This window comes from Spea bombifrons, chromosome 2 (assembly GCF_027358695.1).
Source record: "Spea bombifrons isolate aSpeBom1 chromosome 2, aSpeBom1.2.pri, whole genome shotgun sequence".
NCBI classification, from domain to species: domain Eukaryota; kingdom Metazoa; phylum Chordata; class Amphibia; order Anura; family Pelobatidae; genus Spea; species Spea bombifrons.
In genome coordinates, this window is record NC_071088.1 from 126,369,252 (window position 1) to 126,387,643 (window position 18,392).

The 18,392-nt window shown below is 40.8% G+C and overlaps 2 protein-coding genes across 2 annotated transcripts in view; both read left to right on the plus strand.

Moving 5' to 3' along the window:
* Positions 1-2,575: 2,575 nt before the first annotated feature.
* LOC128473847 (complement C1q and tumor necrosis factor-related protein 9-like) lies at positions 2,576-9,092 on the plus strand. Its single transcript, XM_053456072.1, has 3 exons — positions 2,576-2,653; positions 6,820-7,018; positions 8,091-9,092. The coding sequence occupies exons 1-3, from the start codon at positions 2,576-2,578 to the stop codon at positions 8,597-8,599; spliced, it is 786 nt and encodes a 261-aa protein (XP_053312047.1). The 3' UTR covers positions 8,600-9,092.
* A 1,255-nt stretch (positions 9,093-10,347) lies between these two features.
* The window catches only part of MIPEP (mitochondrial intermediate peptidase), a 42,019-nt gene continuing 33,974 nt past the window's right edge, over positions 10,348-18,392 (plus strand). The window contains exons 1-4 of the mRNA XM_053456420.1: positions 10,348-10,604; positions 13,798-13,971; positions 16,127-16,215; positions 16,796-16,882. Of these exons, the coding sequence (XP_053312395.1) occupies positions 10,455-10,604; positions 13,798-13,971; positions 16,127-16,215; positions 16,796-16,882 (500 nt within the window). The 5' untranslated portion in view covers positions 10,348-10,454. The remainder of the gene's footprint in view (positions 10,605-13,797; positions 13,972-16,126; positions 16,216-16,795; positions 16,883-18,392) is intronic.

An 18,392-nucleotide genomic window follows, 5' to 3' on the forward strand; every position in this document is an offset into this window, starting at 1 on the left:
GTTCACAATTTTAATTGTATTTATTTTATTTTAAAAGAATTTGTATGGCTATTTTTTAAATATGTAAATATATTTTTTCCTTTTTTTTTGTTAGATTTTGGCACAATGTTTAAGATGTCTTGTAGGTATTCTGAATGCTCCGTTCATATTTTCAGCCTTTTTGATAAATCTTGTGGAAAACCTAAAATTCTTATTGAAATTGTGAAACCTGTGATTCACTTGTCAATATTCAGGAACACACTCAAAATGTGCGGCCTGCCATCTTTACCTAAATGAATATATACAGACAGCTGACTACCATCGAAAGAGGTTGTCACGCAGCCAAATGCTTGAACAATGCAGGACATGTATGTTTAATATTTTTTTTTATTTCTTTTAATCTGGAGTGTGTATCATAATACAGGATTCTATTCATAGAAATCCATATGTTGGCAAATAAGGGATGCAGGCGAAACAGGTATTTACTAGCCAAAGGCAGAAAAGGGCTGCGCATGCTCTGGGTTTTGCTTGAACTCTACTGAGCTTCAGAGTAGGTTGAATTTAAAATTGAATGCATGCTCGCTTTACTGCAGATGGTCTTCAAAATGACATGTTCTATTCTTATAATGCCCAACATTTTGCTCAAAAGATTGAAATTTGGTTACCTTTTTTATTGCAATCTAATGTGTATATATAAAAAAATGAATGTTTTAGTTGGCCATTGTGTTTCTTAGTGAACATTTACAGCATTGCAGCCTTGGTTGGATTTCTGCCGTCGTAAGTCGTCTGGTACCCTCTTGAAATTGCTATATAAATTTGCATATTCCATTTCAAGCAACTGTATCTGCTGTAATTAGACATGTTATTTATTTTGTGCTCCATAAATGTTCTGTTGTATTTTTCATAATGAAAAAAAATATGTATTATCTAATTGTATGATAAGGATGGTATAACCCTTCAAGTGCCAGTAGGGTAGGCACAGATTGGTACTAAAAGGGTGATGACCGCAAACGACATGTTTAATTAGGGGATCCATAGGAGTGTTAACGCTGAAATGTATTTTTTTCAAGTCAGTGTTAATATGAACCCGTGAACCTTTTTTATTTTTTTGTAATGAACTGTTGTTGTGCGGCTCTTTTCGTAACTGAAACGACTTTACTGTTACGCTTTGTTGAACGGTTTGTTACATTCTACTTGAAATGGTTTCCAAATGCCCTTTCACCTTTTAAAGTGCTTGTTAATTTAACAAGTAACCTGAAAGATGTGTGCAGTTGTCATTTTGTTTTTATTCTTTACTTTTGTGTTGTAGACTTATTATTATTTCTTTATTAAGTGTCTTTCTTGTTACTCAAGATATCCGAAACGTTCTTGCCCAACTTCTAACAGGTCACTTAAAGTCACCTCATCTGTAGCGTATGAAAAAGCAAAGAGTCTTCTAAACCAAGAACAAAAGGAGGAGATGCCCAAGGCAAGAACTAAAAGAATGTGAGCGGATATCTGCGGCACGATCCGGAAGAAAATATACATATATCCAAGCGTGGATTTAAAACCAAAAAAACTTTATTAATCCTCTTGTACGACCATTCGAGCAAAGTACAGAGTCTTTGTCTTACGCGTTCCGCCCGTATGGGCTTAATCATAGACTATCACAAAAAATAGAGTATTTAAAATAATGTCCAGCCAATCAAAATCAAGAAACCTTCAAAGGGCTAGATTGTTAACACCTGAACAACTACTTACAGCATAAATAAAAATCGCATAAACTAAACATGAGAAAACAGCACGTAAATACGCCAAATACACAGATAAATGTATGGCATATATACGTGAATACAGAATCATGAAACTTATAGTAAGTAATGTAAATATAAATGAAAATAAAATCTTGTGATAATTATATCAATAAAAGAGATTGTATATACGTGTTAAGTTAAATATAAATAAAGCATCATTGTAAATTCATAAACAAGTAAATTCAAAATCTAATCTTTAAATCTAAATATGAAAAAAGCCAATAATTCAAATGAATTAATCATAGGAATCCATAGCATAAAATTAGATTCAAATAAAGCAAGCAACTACTTATATCATTAGGGTAGGTTCATCACAATAGTAATAGACATAATGGGGGGGGGCAGACTGGTAGCAAATAAAATCAAAAATCAATGAAACAATTCATTGCCCGTTCTCTATTGATACTAAATCCAAAATACCTCCTTACGCATAAAAAGGGCCTCAACATTACCACCTCTGATACCTAACTTATACTTTTCTACACCTAAAAAAGAAAAATATTTGTCCCCACCATTGCATTTATGAAAATGTCTACTAGTACAACATTTGAGAGGATGACTGGTGCGGCCTATATATTCTATATTACTGGCTAAGCAGGTAATCATGTATATGACATTTTTTAGTATTACAGGTAATGAAATCTTTGGAAAATTTGTTTTTTATAGGATAAATATAAAAAACTAGTTTTAAAAACAAAATTTACAGCAAATACATCTCGTAACCCAACACACCAGCTAAAAAGAAACCCAATTTATGTTGGCAACATCCCACTAGTAGAATAATACTCCACATGAAGTGCAACATGACCAGAGAGACCCCTCCAGAGATATTACAGATTCCAAAAAAGTCTTGCAACCAAGAGCACCCAGATGACTTCTTGGTAACGTGAAGGGGATCCAGTAATATAAGAACCATTCGGTCCATCTTCCTGTTGTAAAACACAATCAGTCCTTGGACTCAAGTTCGTCTATTTCTATAAATGTATTCAAACCATTTTATTCTCACTTTGATCACCATCTCTGCAGATCTGGGTCTGTACAGAACCAACGGGGTCTCTATTTCCCTGTCCGACGCTGCCTGCGGTGTCAGCTTTGATGCTGTGGAAAGAGAATGCCAGGACTTCCATCACTGGTCCTACAGGTCCTGCTATTTTTGATATATCTTGCACTAGACATGTGCGAGGTGAGCAAGATCGCTTCAGACAAAAATTACATTTAGTGTTTGCTGTGTTTTTGGGGAACAAATTCTGTTTTGTGGCCGTTCAACTCAGTTGAAATTCGGGGGCCTTTTTGATTTCCTTCTGGACTGACCTTTCATTATAGAAATGTAAAAAAACACTTCCACCAGAGTTAGGACAGTCAAAGAGGTGCAGTGGCAGCAGCAGTAGAGCCCTGGGCCTGGGCAGGCAAAGACTGTCATATGATAGGCACATGGAGCTGAACTTCCCCAATATTTGGTGTTTTACATATTATATTGTCACCAATATTTATTTATCAAGAGCAATTTACATTTCCACAGGTTTGTCAGCTGCATTCCCTGTAATGCACTGCAGCAGTCACTACAGCTTCTTCAATCCACCCCACAACTGTACATTTTTTGCACTAAAACAATCATTAACTTCCAGTATGGTAGGTGAGCAACGACCATCACTCTCAGCCTCTGCTAAGTTAACTGTCACTGTCTCACACTCCGACTCCCGTCAGTCTGTAACTGCTGCCACTGACAAGTCCAAATGGCGTCGGCACACTTATATATCTAATGCTTGCCCCTCCCCTTGTAAATGCTGATTGGCCAGAGTAAAAAAAAAAGGAAAAACTCCTTCAGGTTGTTGGACCCATCAATCACAGCCATAATCATCAATGTGGCCACCTCCCACTTTTTTGGCTACTTCTACCTATCAGTCATTTGGCCACACATAGCCCCTCCCACTTTACCTCATCAACGGGAGCAAAAACGGCTTGTAATGGCGCCAAAACGGCTTGTAATAGGCTACATGTGGTGAAAAACGAATGAATCCCGACAAATGTACGAACTTTTGCAGTTTATTTTCGTTTATTGAATGTTGATGACTAAACATTGTTAGGTTTTATAAATTGTGCTGATGTCTTACATATATGATGAACTCTGGCGGCATCTAGTGGTGTGCTTGTTTATTACCATTTTTGCCCTGCTGTAAAATCTTATTTGACCCTTGGACGTGTTCTCAAGATAGCCGTATGCCTGTCCCATGCATTTATTAAAATAAAAGTTGGTTAATAAAATACCTTTAAGCACACATTTAATAAGTATTGTAACATCAGTTTGCCCATCAGGTCTTACATAACTGGCTTCTCTCTGAGATTCTTCTTAATCCTTATTTTAACCAAAACGAGGGTTATAATCAGGTGCCCTTAAAAAGTGGCATACCTGGGAAGTCTCTGGGTGAAGACCTGCTTTCCTGGGTCCCCGAATCAATTTATTTTGTCTCCTGGCAGGGGTGCAGCCTGTAGCTACACCAACTTCCCAAACACTCCAACCCACATTCTGCCTAATTCCTGTCCACTTTCCCTGGTGTCAGGGTTCCACCCTGCTAGCCTGGGCTATGTGATAATTATAACAATGTCATGTCTAACTGCAGCAACTAGTGGAGCACCCCTTTCTAGTTACTCGGGACAGCAGAGCCATGTTACCTGAGTTTAGCACTGACCTTATTTTTAGCCCTGACCTTATATACCTGGTTCCTGTTAGACTGCTTGCAAATAACGTTCTGTGTACTTCGTTCTGATCTCCTGTGTATGACCTTGGCTACGTTCGCATTCCAGCTTTGTGCACCAGACTCCGGCGTGTCCCAGACTCACCTACCTGTCCGAGCCGTATGCCCTGCCTGAGGGCTTCCAAGCCATGTGCCCTGCCCGAGGGCTTCCAAGCCATGTGCCCTGCCCGGGGCTTCCAAGCCGTTTGGCCTGCCAGTGGGCTTCCAGTCCTATGGCCTGCCAGAGGGCTCGGGTCTCTGCCTGGTTCTTTCTCAGCATCACCCTTGCCAGTCCCAGTCCTGCTTTCCTTCTGTTGTGTGCCTGTCTGTACCTACCTACCAGTCATGATGCCTCAAGGGGTACAGACAGAGCCCCTGGTATGCCCTGCAACTGGGCTCCTACCCGACCTACTTGCCCTGGTCCTGACCCCTGGTACCCTGCTCTTCTTTGTTTGCGTCCAGAAACCTATTTCACTGGAAAATTAGTCTCAGAGTGGAGAACAGGCTGCCAAGGATTTCCATTAAAAAGCCTACTTTAGGCATTTACAATCCAACAACATGATCTAAATTAGTGTTCTGATCACAGAAACCACTTTGTAAATAATATATAACTTTAAAATGGGCTGTTTTATCTAGGTATTTAGAACTAATGGAAATAGTTTTTTCTTGTTCTTTTCTAAATAATTACCAGATCACGTGAGTCATGTTTATAAGATTTAGATTAAAAGTCCTCAGCATAATACACCACCCTTCCAGTAACTCTGTTAAATATTATCTCTATGGATGAATAGCTATGATGGGGTCAGGTCAATAGTAAAGCGGCCCAAAGGGTAAAACAACTGTACAAAACTAACAGTACAAAATCCTCTTTATAACTGCTGACATTTCCAACCGTTTCAACATTAAAATCTAAGCTTTGTAAATCCGATTATATATTGGCCATCGTTATTATCTTCTTTGCCCGCCACCATGTGTGTTTTTTCTCTACTATCTGATGGCCAAGATGTAGGGGCTGTCAAATTTTAATATAAGTAAATGTAAAACTATTCATAGCTTGTCCGTCAGTGTAATTATTTTAGAGACATTTACATTAAACGCTCACATCATTAAGGCTGAGATCAGCAGCAGCCGGATTTATGTAGTGATTAAAAAACATGATTACATAGTTCAACATTTCCCTAATATCGGTATTTTCATTGATTAGGATAAAGGCAAATATGCCCTTTTTAGCACATGCTAATCTTCTCAAGAAGAGGGGCAAACTCTGTTATGGGGACTCAGAATAATCCAAAAATCATTACAAACTCTGTGCCCTTTTAAAGCAAGTAAGGGGCGCATAGCCCCCAGGTTGAGAAGCTTTGTTGTACATTAGCATTGGCAATACAGGCAGCACAAAACAAAGTTAGTTTCACCCTAAAAAGTTATAATTTGGACATGGTGCAAAATAGGCTTCATGGTGCTACCACGTGGTGTATTTACCTGGGTGCTGCCCTAGGCCTTCACAGCACACAGCACCTTTTACCGCATCCTATGTGGATGCCATGACAGTTTGTCACATTCCTCCATAGAGTAAATGGCCATGTTGGGGAGATTACCCTTGTAACTGGTCTATTAAGCCCCTTGGTTTTGCGACAGCGGGACTGCCGCCCCCCTGGGCTTACCACCCTAGGCCTAGTCAGTCTTGGCCAAAATATGCTGCTGGCTACCACACTAATAGCTTCTGGATCTCCTCCCTTAATCCTTTGGCTCCAGTAGGATTGTATTTTTTTTAGTAAATTGTATATTAACAGATTTTCCCGTCAAAGTGAGTTTGCTTCCCACTTTAGTTTTATCATTAACAATGCATAGTTAATCTTGTCTAACCGAGTTAATAATGTGGTGGTATAAGCCAACAAGCAAAACGTTTCATCTCAGTCGATGTCTATCGGTTCATTTGTGAGGCAGGAGCTGTAAGTATTTTTGTTGCTCAGTAAAGACACTGTTTATTGATTTTTTCCCCCCGACAAAATGAAATTGAAATTGATTATCGCTGGCATTGTTATGCAAGATGTTCATCCTCTCTTTGCTATTACATGGATACAGAGCTTAGATATAAGTGACAAGACCTAATGTTATCTCTTTTGTTTTAAAGACTTCTCCGGAGTGGAGACATGGAAGTCACTGTAGTTGTGATCACTCATAGTTCTACTGATTCCCAGTAATGTTCTTATAACATTGTTTACTCAAATACAGTAAAGCTCTCATCCAACATAAACCTTACACTGATCATTGTAACATAACAATACGTTGTGTTTTTTTATTTATTTTGCTTTTAGATGAGGAGGCCTTTTTTCCTCGTTGTGATCCTCTTGGTAACAGGATGGCACACTGGGTATAGCGAGCCGACAGCCAACAAACACAATGAATGTATTGCTGGTATCCCAGGTATACCAGGGGCCCCAGGAATGCCTGGCCACAATGGACTTACTGGGAGAGATGGGAAAGACGGACCCCCAGGGGAGAAAGGAGACCCTGGTACGTACTAAGAATATATTGGAAACTTTTGACGTAATGGTGAATACACTTTTGGCTGTTAGATAGCGCCTCCAAAATAAGCATGTGATATGAACACAACCACGGTCCACATATAATTATGGAAATTATTACTATATACACCGTATTTGCTCGATTATAAGACGACCCTGAAGGAGGCATGGCTAGCAGCGGGGGTTGTCTGCGTCCATCTCGCAGACCTTCCCCGAATGTCAGAGATCAGAGTTCCCCGCACCGGTGCGAATAGCGTAGACATCTACACACTGCCCCAGCTACACACCGGGGACCCAGAAGTACCGGTAAGTAGGACGGGGGGGAGACAGGAGGATCCAGGTCCCCTGCAGCTGCGGTGGATCTGGATCTTAGTCGTCTCATAGTCAGACCTATTTAAGGTCTGATTATAAGACGACCCCGATTATAAGACGAGGGGTATTTTTCAGAGCATTTGCAAATACGGTATATAATAAGAGTAATGAGATATGTGCTCCTGTGGTAAAGACCTCTCTTTCCCTGCGGGTGACTATGAAGTATAGCTAAGTGTACATACTGTATATATATCATAAGGCGTTACTGATTAAACTCCATGTAGAGCCATGCTACACCTTAGCTATGGCAAAGAAACAGTGAAGCATTGGCAAGGACTATTCCTGCATAATACTTCTCTGTGAAGACATTCCCCATAAACTCTATAATTCCCAATACTTCGAGACCATCAGTCGCCTGCATAGATAGTCTTTCTCTGCCAATGCCTTAGGAACACATATACATTTTTATCTCTTTAAACCATTAATTAGCTTCACAAACGTTTTTTCCATTGTGATTGCTTGACTTAAGAACGTGTCGTGCTCACTAAAGTCTTAAAGTTAGGTATGTGCTACACCACAGTGTAAAGTGAGATTATATATATATATATAGATATTGTCTTCTGCTGCATACATTAAGAACATCTTTTGGGCTTTGTTACTGGGATAATTCGATATCACTTACTACAGAAACCAAATTGCTGTAGACTGGAGCATGCAAACTTATGTTTTTGTTGTTCACTTTTTTTCAGGTGAATCTGGAAAATCAGGGCCTGTTGGGCCTCCAGGTAAAGTAGGTCCACCAGGCGTTACTGGTCCCCGTGGCCTTCCTGGTCCTCCTGGTATTCCAGGTCCATCGTGGTCACCTGAAAAGAGTAAAGTCTACGCCTTTCATGTTGGTCTTAAGACCTCAGCTCCGCCATCCAACACACCAATTAAATTCACTAAAGTTTTTTACAATGAACAAAATATTTATAACACAGAGACTGGTAAATTTGTTGCTCCGGTAGATGGATTGTATTTTATAACCTACCAAATTACAGTATACTCGAAAAATGTACACCTTTCACTCCGACATAATGATAAGATTGTCCAGTACATGTATCATGTATATGGTTCTAATACTCATCAAGCTTCTGGAGCTTCAATTCTAAAGCTTAACAAACGTGATGAAGTTTGGCTGCAGGACGTCAACAGTAATAATGGTCTTTATACTGATGACAATGACGACTCCACATTTTCCGGTTTTCTAATTGGTTGAGCTGATTTATACATTTGCAAATTTATTCTGAAAAATCCTAATTTTTGTAAATGATTCAATCTTTAGTTATATGTGATTCATTTTCATTGAGTCAATATAGAAAAAGATTTCAAGTTGCAAATGTTTTTGGGACCTTGGAGGTCTCTTTTCTTCTCTGCATTCCATTAACAGTACTCTAGAATTAAATGTATTACATATGACCATAACTCTGTGTTTTCTTGGATCAACATGGCTATATCCACTTTCCTTAACCTGATTCAAATATAGCACATAGACCAGGGATAGACAACAGGTATCTGGCCATCTTCAATGTTCAGCAAAGTTCTTAGGAAGAAAAAGAGTGTGTTTATGGCCAGCTAACCATGGTGGGAGCAATAGTTGGAGAGCTAATTATTATATTAAAAAAAGTGTAATTGTACAGACTAAAGGCTACTAATGTTAAAATGTTCTTCAATAAATGTGATTACAAAATACATTGAGATTGTTCAAATAATGCATGTGTGGGTGCGCTATCTCCATTGGCAAGTGAGAGTGATGTCATTTTTATCAACTAAATTCAACAGTGCTGCGCCATCATAATATCACCCAAAGAAATACTTAATAATACTTTGTAGCAAAGAGCTACATTCCCCAACACACATTCTACTACTACTTAAAGTACTGATCTTTTCAGAATATAACTTTTTTTTTAACATTATGCTTATAAAATTGTGTTTCTAAAACTACATATATATATATACATATATATATATATCTCACAAAAGTGAGTACACCCCTCACATTTTCGTAAATATTTTATTATATATTTTCATGTGACAACACTGAAGAAATGACAATCTGCTACAATGTAAATTAGTGTAGAGTAGTGTAGAGTAGAGTGTACAGCCTGTATAACCGTGTAAATTTGCTGTTCACTCAAAATAACTCAACACACAGGCACACACCCCTAAGTAGAAATGTCCAAATTGGGCCCAATTAGCCGATTTCCCTCCCTGGTGTCATGTGACTCGTTAGTGTTACAAGGTCTCAGGTGTGAATGGGGAGCAGGTGTGTTAAGTTTGGTGTTATCGCTCTCACACTCTCTCATACTGGTCACTGGAAGTTCAACATGGCACCTCATGGCAAAGAACTCTCTCTGAAAAAAGAATTGTTGCTCTACATAAAGATGGCCGAGGCTATAAGAAGATTGCCAAGACACTGAAACTGAGCTGCAGCACTGTGGGCAAGACCATAGAGCGGTTTCACAGGACAGGTTCCACTGAGAACAGGCCTCGCCATGGTCGCCCAAAGAAGTTGAGTGCACGTGCTCAGCGTCATATCCAGAAGTTGTCTTTGGGAAATAGATGTATGAGGTCTGATTAGAAGACAACCTCAAATATAAGACGAGGGATGTTTATCAGAGCATGTGCTCTGAAAAACCTCATCTTATAATCGAGCAAATATGGTATATATATATAATATATATTACTTTATTATATTATAACTTTACTGTATATGGTTTCAAAAATCATGGAATAAATAAATGGAATGCTTTAACTATAACATATATATCTTATTTTCTGGGATATAAGGGGTTTTTTCATAGTAAATACTCTGAAAACCACACACACATCCGCCGAGTAGCCGCACATGCTTACTTCACTTCATTCTGTTGCCCTACTACAACTTTTATAGCAGTGTAACCCCGCCCATTTGATGCTCATTTCCTGATCCTCCACCAATCAGCGGGCTGCTCTTCATGTCGTAGCCGTTCGCTAGTTTTCCTGCGGCCGCTGGGGTTAGCGGGCCTGCTGGTGTCGCGGCGTGTCCGGGGAGTTTATTTCATTGAGTAGCCGTCCGGCTTGCCCCCGGCAGCATGCTGTCCCTGCGGCGCGCCCTGTACTCTGTGCGGCTCCATGTCGGGACAGTCGCACCGCAGCGCGCAGTCAGCACCGGCTGGTCTCCGGTGGGGGCCGCTTTCAATGTCAAGCAGCAGCGGAGGCTGGACGTGTTTAGCAAGAACTCGGTGAGAGCGCCCGTGGCACCGGAGCGCGCGTGACTAGGCTTCCGGCCATCTGCTCTCCGGTGCATACTTACCAAATCTCCCTCTTTAAGAAGGACAGTCCCACTTTCTGTCCCTGTTCTAGGAGCTCGGCGTGTGCGCTGGGTGTGAATGTATCGGAGTAATGTGTGTTGAAACGACAGCAAATGTGTTTGGAAAGCCGATTATGTAGCTGTTTTTAGTGTCACGTAAGTGCTGGCAACCCCCAGTCACACCACACCGATAAGCACCCCCTAAAACAGAAGTGCCCCTCAGTCACCGTCTAACATATTGGTATACCTGCCTGTGAGGGGTCATCAGGGTGACCTGCTGGGGTTAATTCATTGACCCCAATAACATTGCAACGGTTATATATAAGTGGGGAACAGCCACCCAGCATAAGTGGTAGGAGTTAATAAATCGAGGGACTTTAAACCTGCATGGCATACGTCTGAGTCTCTGCATCAGGAGAAATGGGCAGGTCTGATCTGTCAGATTCTATGTATATATATAATGTGTGTGTGTGTGTCTTTAGACTTTGGGTGTTTTACCTCATGGCACATACAGTAACACACGTTAACTCTCACACACAGTAACATACACTGCGTGAGAGTTAGTGTGTGTTAAAGTATGTTACTGCTTTAGTTACTGAGTTAGTGTACGTGTAAGTATGTTACGGTGCATGAGAGTGTGTGTGTAAGTATGTTACGGTGCATGAATGTGCATATAAGTATGTTACTGTGCATGAGTGTGTGCGTGTATGTTACTGTGCATGAGTTAGTGTGCGTGTAAGTATGTTACTGTGCATGAGTTGGTATGCGTGTAAGTATGTTACTGTGCATAAGGGTTAGTGTGCGTGTAAGTATGTTACTGTGCATGAGAGTCAGTGTGCGTGTAAGTATGTTACTGTGTGAGTGTTACTGTGGGTGAGTTACTGTGTGTGTGAGTGTTACTGTGCATGAGTTAGTGTGTGTGTAAGTATGTTACTGTGCATGAGTTAGTGTGCGTGTAAGTATGTTACTGTGCATGAGTTGGTATGCGTGTAAGTATGTTACTGTGCATGAGTTAGTGTGCGTGTAAGTATGTTACTGTGCATGAGAGTCAGTGTGCGTGTAAGTATGTTACTGTGTGAGTGTTACTGTGGGTGAGTTACTGTGTGTGTGAGTGTTACTGTGCATGAGTTAGTGTGTGTGTAAGTATGTTACTGTGCATGAGTTAGTATGCGTGTAAGTATGTTACTGTGCATGAGAGTTAGTGTGCGTGTAAGTATATTACTGTGCATGAGTTAGTGTGTGTGAAAGTGTGTTACTGTGCATGAGAGTTAGTGTGTGCGTGTAAGTATGTTAGTGTGTGTGTAAGTATGTTACTGTGCATTAAAGTTGGTGTGTGTGTAAGTATGTTACTGTGCATGAGTTAGTATGCGTGTAAGTATGTTACTGTGCATGAGAGTTAGTGTGTGCGTGTAAGTATATTACTGTGCATGAGTTAGTGTGTGTGAAAGTGTGTTACTGTGCATGAGAGTTAGTGTGTCTGTAAGTATGTTACGGTGCGTGATTTAATGTGTGTAAGTATGTTACGGTGTGTTAGAGTTAGTGTGTGTGTGTAACATACTTACACACACACTAAATCTCACACACAGTAACATATTTTAACACACTAACACTCGCACACAGGAACATACGCACTTTTTTTTGTACCTCTGCTTTTGTTGGATCAGGAGGGGGAAGTCACACTGTGGTGACGGCTCTTCTGCTCCTCGTGCGCTGCTTATCTTTGAGCGTGGGGGAAGTGATGTCACATCCTCATGCTCAGTCTCGCTCAGCATGCTGGGACTGGGGCCTCAGAATACCCAGCTGGGGGGGGGGTGTCCTGTTTGGCGATGGGGCCTCTGTTATGCCAAAAGTACAGGTGGCTTGCCGGTGTGCATTGTACTTTTTGTACGGTTAACCCTGTGTTCCCCATGTCCTGCAAATCCAATGCGCCAAGCAGTTATTTTTGTTGCCCTGGCAACCTGCTGCATTGGATTTGGTAACATGCAGAATAACGTCTTTTAATTGTATTTTGTTACACATGCCAACGTATCTACAGTGAATGGCTTAGCGATTGTAATAACTCGCATGCTGTGACTTTATGATAAAAATGTGCAATAAGGAACCTGCAGATAGCAGTCACCTTTACCCTCTTACTGCTCCTTCTGCCGCGTATTAACGGACTTTGCTCTGGTTGATGTTCTTTAATGGATGCCTCTGCAGCTGGGATTTCATTAGATTGATGTTCAATTTAAAACGCAGAGTATTATTTATCAAAAAAGAAACGTCTGATTTATCCCTGGTTAAAGTTGTTGTTGGACTCGCTCTACTAAACTTGACGTTTTTGTAGCCAAAATGCACCATTAGAAACAATATTCCAAGTACTGTTGAAAAGTCCCCAAAAAACTTTATTTTGTTTATATTTTTTCTTTATTATTGTGTTATGCACATGATTTAGCTATGATGTAACAGGTGAGCCGTGACTGAGTATTTGTTAATCGGACGCTCCAGCCATCATCTGCTCTTTAATTCGTATGATGGCTGACGGATCCCTTTTTTTCCCCTCTCTGCAAATGAATGGACGGGTTAATGTGTCTTTCCCAGCCCTCCGGCTCCCTGCTTACCGCTGTGCTGTATAGTATACTTCAGCACTGGCTCGCACAAGAGTTCCCGGGGGTCTTACAGACTCCCCGCATGCATGCGCAGAAAGCACTCCAATTCACTTCAGCTGCCAGTGATTGGCTACTTAACAAAACCAAAATCAGCAAAATCCTTTCTTCTGAATACACGGCTGTCCCCTGCTCGCTTTGCTTTGTTTTTCACCCTTTTTTATTTGTTTTATTTATTAATAACAATTTCCGCAGCTCCTCTTACATTCAAGGGGTCCGATAGACAAAGACAAGCCTGGCATTAGGCAGCGTTTACATAACTAGATCCTCTCTGTGTGCCTTGGGGGGGCTTCTCCTGTGGCTGAATGTGACCTGCGCTCCCCTGTCTTAACCGGTTACCAGACGGCGGTATTAACTGTGATACTGTTGCGTCTGTGACATATGACGCAGCTGTGTTTGCTTGTTGCAGATAATCTGTAAGTCTGATCGGTTGCTGATAGCGCATCGTATTTCTCACACGGTTTACTATATGTGTTGCAGGGTCTTTTTGGCGTTCCTGAGTTAAGTACCCCGGAGGGATTTCAGATAGTTCAGGATAATGCCCTGAAGAATACAGAATCCTTGGTGGAGAAAGTATGTTCCACGCCGCCAGGTGCCGACACCGTCAGATTATTCGATCGCCTGTCTGATGAGCTCTGCAAGGTGGCCGACCTGGTGAGAACCTTTTAACAGGTTATTTATGTGCCTCGTGTGAGCTGCAAGATGGGTGTTTATACATTTTAGTAGATTTTACTTTATGAGACAAAATAGTAGCTGGAATCAATTGTGTTTACGCAGATTCCGTCTTTAAAGGGACACTCCGGCAATCATATGCACGTTAATGCATGCTATAGTTGAGATACCCTTTTTCATGGTGCCCCCCTTGAAAAATGCATTGGGGGATTCTGCAGAATCCTGATAAAGATATATGTCTATATATAATTTGCTGGAGTGTCCCTGTAAAGATGCACTCAACATACACCCTAACTCCCTTTAGATTGTAAGCTCACTTTTTTATTAAGTCATATTGTATACTGTCTTGTCTACTCATTGTACATTGCTGCAAAATACTGCGCTATATCAAACAAAAAATAATAATGTTTAGTGTAAAAAAAAAAACAAAAAAACAAACTAACCCCAACAACAGAAATACCGTATTTGCTCGATTATAAGACGACCCTGATTATAAGACGACCCCCCAAAATCTGAATATTAACTTAGGAAAAAAAGAAAAAGCCTGAATATAAGACGACCCCAAAGGAAAAACGTTTTATCAGTAAATGTTAATTCATGTAAACTATTTTTTTTAATAAAAGCTATGATTGAGAAAAATATTTTTTTTGTTTTTATTTCTTGTATTTTCCAACCTGTCCCCCAGTTACGCACATCTCCCCCCAGGCTTGCCACTCCAATATGGCACTGTGGCCCATGATATGCCTTTTAACCCTCTATATGCCACTGTGCCCCATGGTATGCCTTTTGACCCCCTATGTGCCACTCTGCCTCCAGAAATGCCTTATACCCCTATATCCCATTCTGGCATTTAGGGGGTTAAAATGCATATTATGGGGCAGAGTGGCATATAGGGAGGTATAAGGCATTTCAGGAGGCAGAGTGGCATTAAGGGAGTTAAAAGGCATTGTATAGAGCACTCTGCCTCCAGAAATGCCTTATACCCCTATATGCCACTCTGCCATTTAGGGGGTTAAAAGGCATATTATGGGGCAGAGTGGCATATAGGGAGGTATAAGGCATTTCACCACTCCAGAAATGCCCTATGCCCCCATTTAACACACACACACACACACACACCTTATACCCCCATTTAACTAACTAACACACACACACACACACACTCTCTCTCTCCCCCCCTCTCTCACCCCCCTTCCCCCGCTCTCCCCCCTCTCTTACCGGTGCTTCCAGCCGGGGCAGCGGGTTGACGTCGCCTTCTGCTGCAGCCGGAAGGAGGTGTGGCTAGCAGCGGGGGTTTGTATGCGTCCGTCGCGTATACTTTCCCCGGCTGTCAGAGATCAGAGTTCCCCACACCGGTGCGGCACCGGTGCGGGGAACTCTGATCTCTGACAGTCGGGGAAGGTCTATGCGACGGACGCAGACAACCCCGCTGCTAGCCACACCTCCTTCCGGCTGCAGCGGACGTTGTCTACGCGGATCGCGTAGACGTCAACCCGCTGCCCCGGCAACACAGCAGGAAGCACCGGTAAGTGTGTATGATGGGGGGGGTCGATTGAGACAGGAGGATCCAGGTCCCCTGCAGCGGTGCGGGGGATCTGGATCTTAGTCTCCTAATCAGACCTCTATTTGAGGTCTGATTAGAAGACGACCCCGATTAGAAGACGAGGGGTATTTTTCAGAGCATTTGCTCTGAAAAAAACCTCGTCTTATAATCGAGCAAATACGGTAGTATCTGTCATTAAAGCCCAGTATATTGCATTGTGTTAATACTTAACATGCACATGTGTAGGTGACCTCTTGGTCCCATCTGATGTATATAATATAATTCTCTTGCTGTTATGAAGAGGATCTAACGTGTGTTAATGATGTAACACATTGCAATATGTTGAGATATAATGATAATACTATTTCTACTGTTTGTTACACTATGAGGATAATTTAAAGACGTGATTTGCATAGTCACATGATCAGCGTGTGTAAATATTTGCTGGAGCACATTAATGGCTTGATAAAGTTCTGTGAGGACCCCGAATGTCACCTGGTTCCACTTGCTTTGTTGAGAAAACCCCTTCAAGTACCAAAGATTGAATTTTGTGAAGTTTAAAACTTTCCGTCTCCCTTTTTTTTGTGTCCGCAGGCTGATTTTGTGAAAGCTGCCCATCCGGACTCTTCATTCAGAGAGGCTGCTGAAGAAGCGTGTAGAAACATAGGTACCATGGTGGAGAAGTATGTTGTCACTGTATTTTTAAAGCTCTAGAATGAATGCATGAATGTATACAGGCTCCACAATAAAACCTAATATGTGGCTTTGCTTGTTCTTATGAAAAAAAGTTTTTTTTATTTTCTTATATAACAGACAAAAATAATCTGTCTAGGTTTCTTTGCTTATTATTTCCTCTAAAAGGTTAATCATATAAGAACAACACAATCCTTAAAATTACTTTTTTTTTTAATTTTCTTATTGCGACTTAACCTTTCAACTTATCTATCTATATATGTCTATTATCCGTGTCTATATATGGAACAAACATTCCTTGAATAAAATTACGAATGGGCCGGAATCTTCACTTATTAGATAATTATCTCTGTGCAGCGTATTTAAGAGTACGCTGAAGGTTTTTCTTCTAATATAATATAGCGTGATAACAGCTACTTTTACAAATTCTCACAAATGTTTCCAAAAGGAACATGTGATGTATGTGTATATTGATGTAAAGCGCTACAGGTTTGTTTGTAAATGTATAAAACGTACCTCCATTTATGATAAACTTCCATTACATTTAATTCATTTGTGTAATTTTTTCAGGTTAAACACAAATGTTGAATTGTGTCAAAGTTTAAGGAATCTTTTAGACAACAAATCTGTTCTGGACAGTTTAGACCCAGAAACCAGGTACTTTTTTATTATTATTTATCCTAATATTAACATGGCTGTTTGTAGACTTGATCAGTGCATGCATTGAGACTGCTTTGTGTTTCTGTATACTGGACAGTAGGAAATCATACACCGATCAGCCATAGCATTATGACCACCTGCCTAATATTGTGTAAGTCCCCCTATTGCCACCAAAACAGCCCTAACCCTTCGAGGCATGGACTCCACTAGACCTCTGAAGCTATTCTGTGGTATCCAGCACCAAGATGTTAGCAGCAGATCCTCTAAGTCCTGTAAGTTGCGAGGTGCGGCCTCCATGGATGCTTCCTGGTGCTGCATGTTCTCCAGGTAATCAACGCACCCGGCTATACACGTGATGTAAAAGAAAACGTGATTCATCACATCAGGCCACCTTCCATTGCTCATTGGTCCAGTTCTTATGCTTAGGTGCCCATTGTGTAGGTGCTTACAGCAGTGGGTAGGGGTCAGAACGGGCATCTTGCAGCTACAGAGCTCCATACGCAACAAACTGCGATGCACTGTGTGTTCTGACAGAACCGGCATTAAACTTTTTCAGCAATTTGAGGTACAGTAACTCGTCTGTAGAATTTGACCTCACAGACCAGCCTTCGCCCCAACCCACGTGCATCAATGATCCTTGGCCGCCCCATGACCCTGTCGCCGGTTCACCGCTTTTCCTTCCTTGGTCCGCTTTTGATAGGAATGCCCCACAAGAGCCGTAGTTTTGGAGATGCTCTGACCCAGTCGTCTAGCCATCAAAATCGTTCAGATCCTTACAATCGCCTGTTTTTCCTACTTCTAACGCATCAACTTTAAGGATGAAATGTTTTCTTGCTGCCTAATATATCCGACCCACTGACAGGCGCCATGATAACAAGATTATCAGTGTTATTCCCTTTACCTGTCAGTGCTAATAATGTTATGGATGATCGGTGTAAATACAACCTGGCACTTTTTTTTCTTCGTTCCTGGTTTTATTGCATATATTTGTATATCAGCATAAATTTGCCCTTTTTCATCGCTGTTCATCTTAGACAAAACATTAATTTATATTAAATTAACTTTTACGTGTTCTGAAGGTTTGCGCACATAAGTAAAAATCTTTTAAGAATCATTTTCCGTTTCCATGACGCGCTGTATGAAGTGTTGGGATGACCGTCCGCTTCCCCTCGGCAGGGCGTCTGCATTGCAGTCCTGCTTTTTATGAATCTCTGGCGGTTTATTTAATTATTCTCTTACTTGAATGGGCTGTCGTCTGATCCATTTACAGATAGAGTATAGACATCCCAATCTCTTTATTATTTTACTAGCTACAGGTGGTTTAGCCCTCATCTAGTTATACAATTCATTATTTATACTTCCCAGCAGACGTTTTAACTTTTTCACTGCCGGCATCTATTTTTTTCAGTATTGCACAAACTAACTATTTTAGGGGAATATATTATTAAACTTTAAGTTTTATACTTTTGTTAGGACTCCAATGGGTGTTTGTACTCTTCAGAGTATA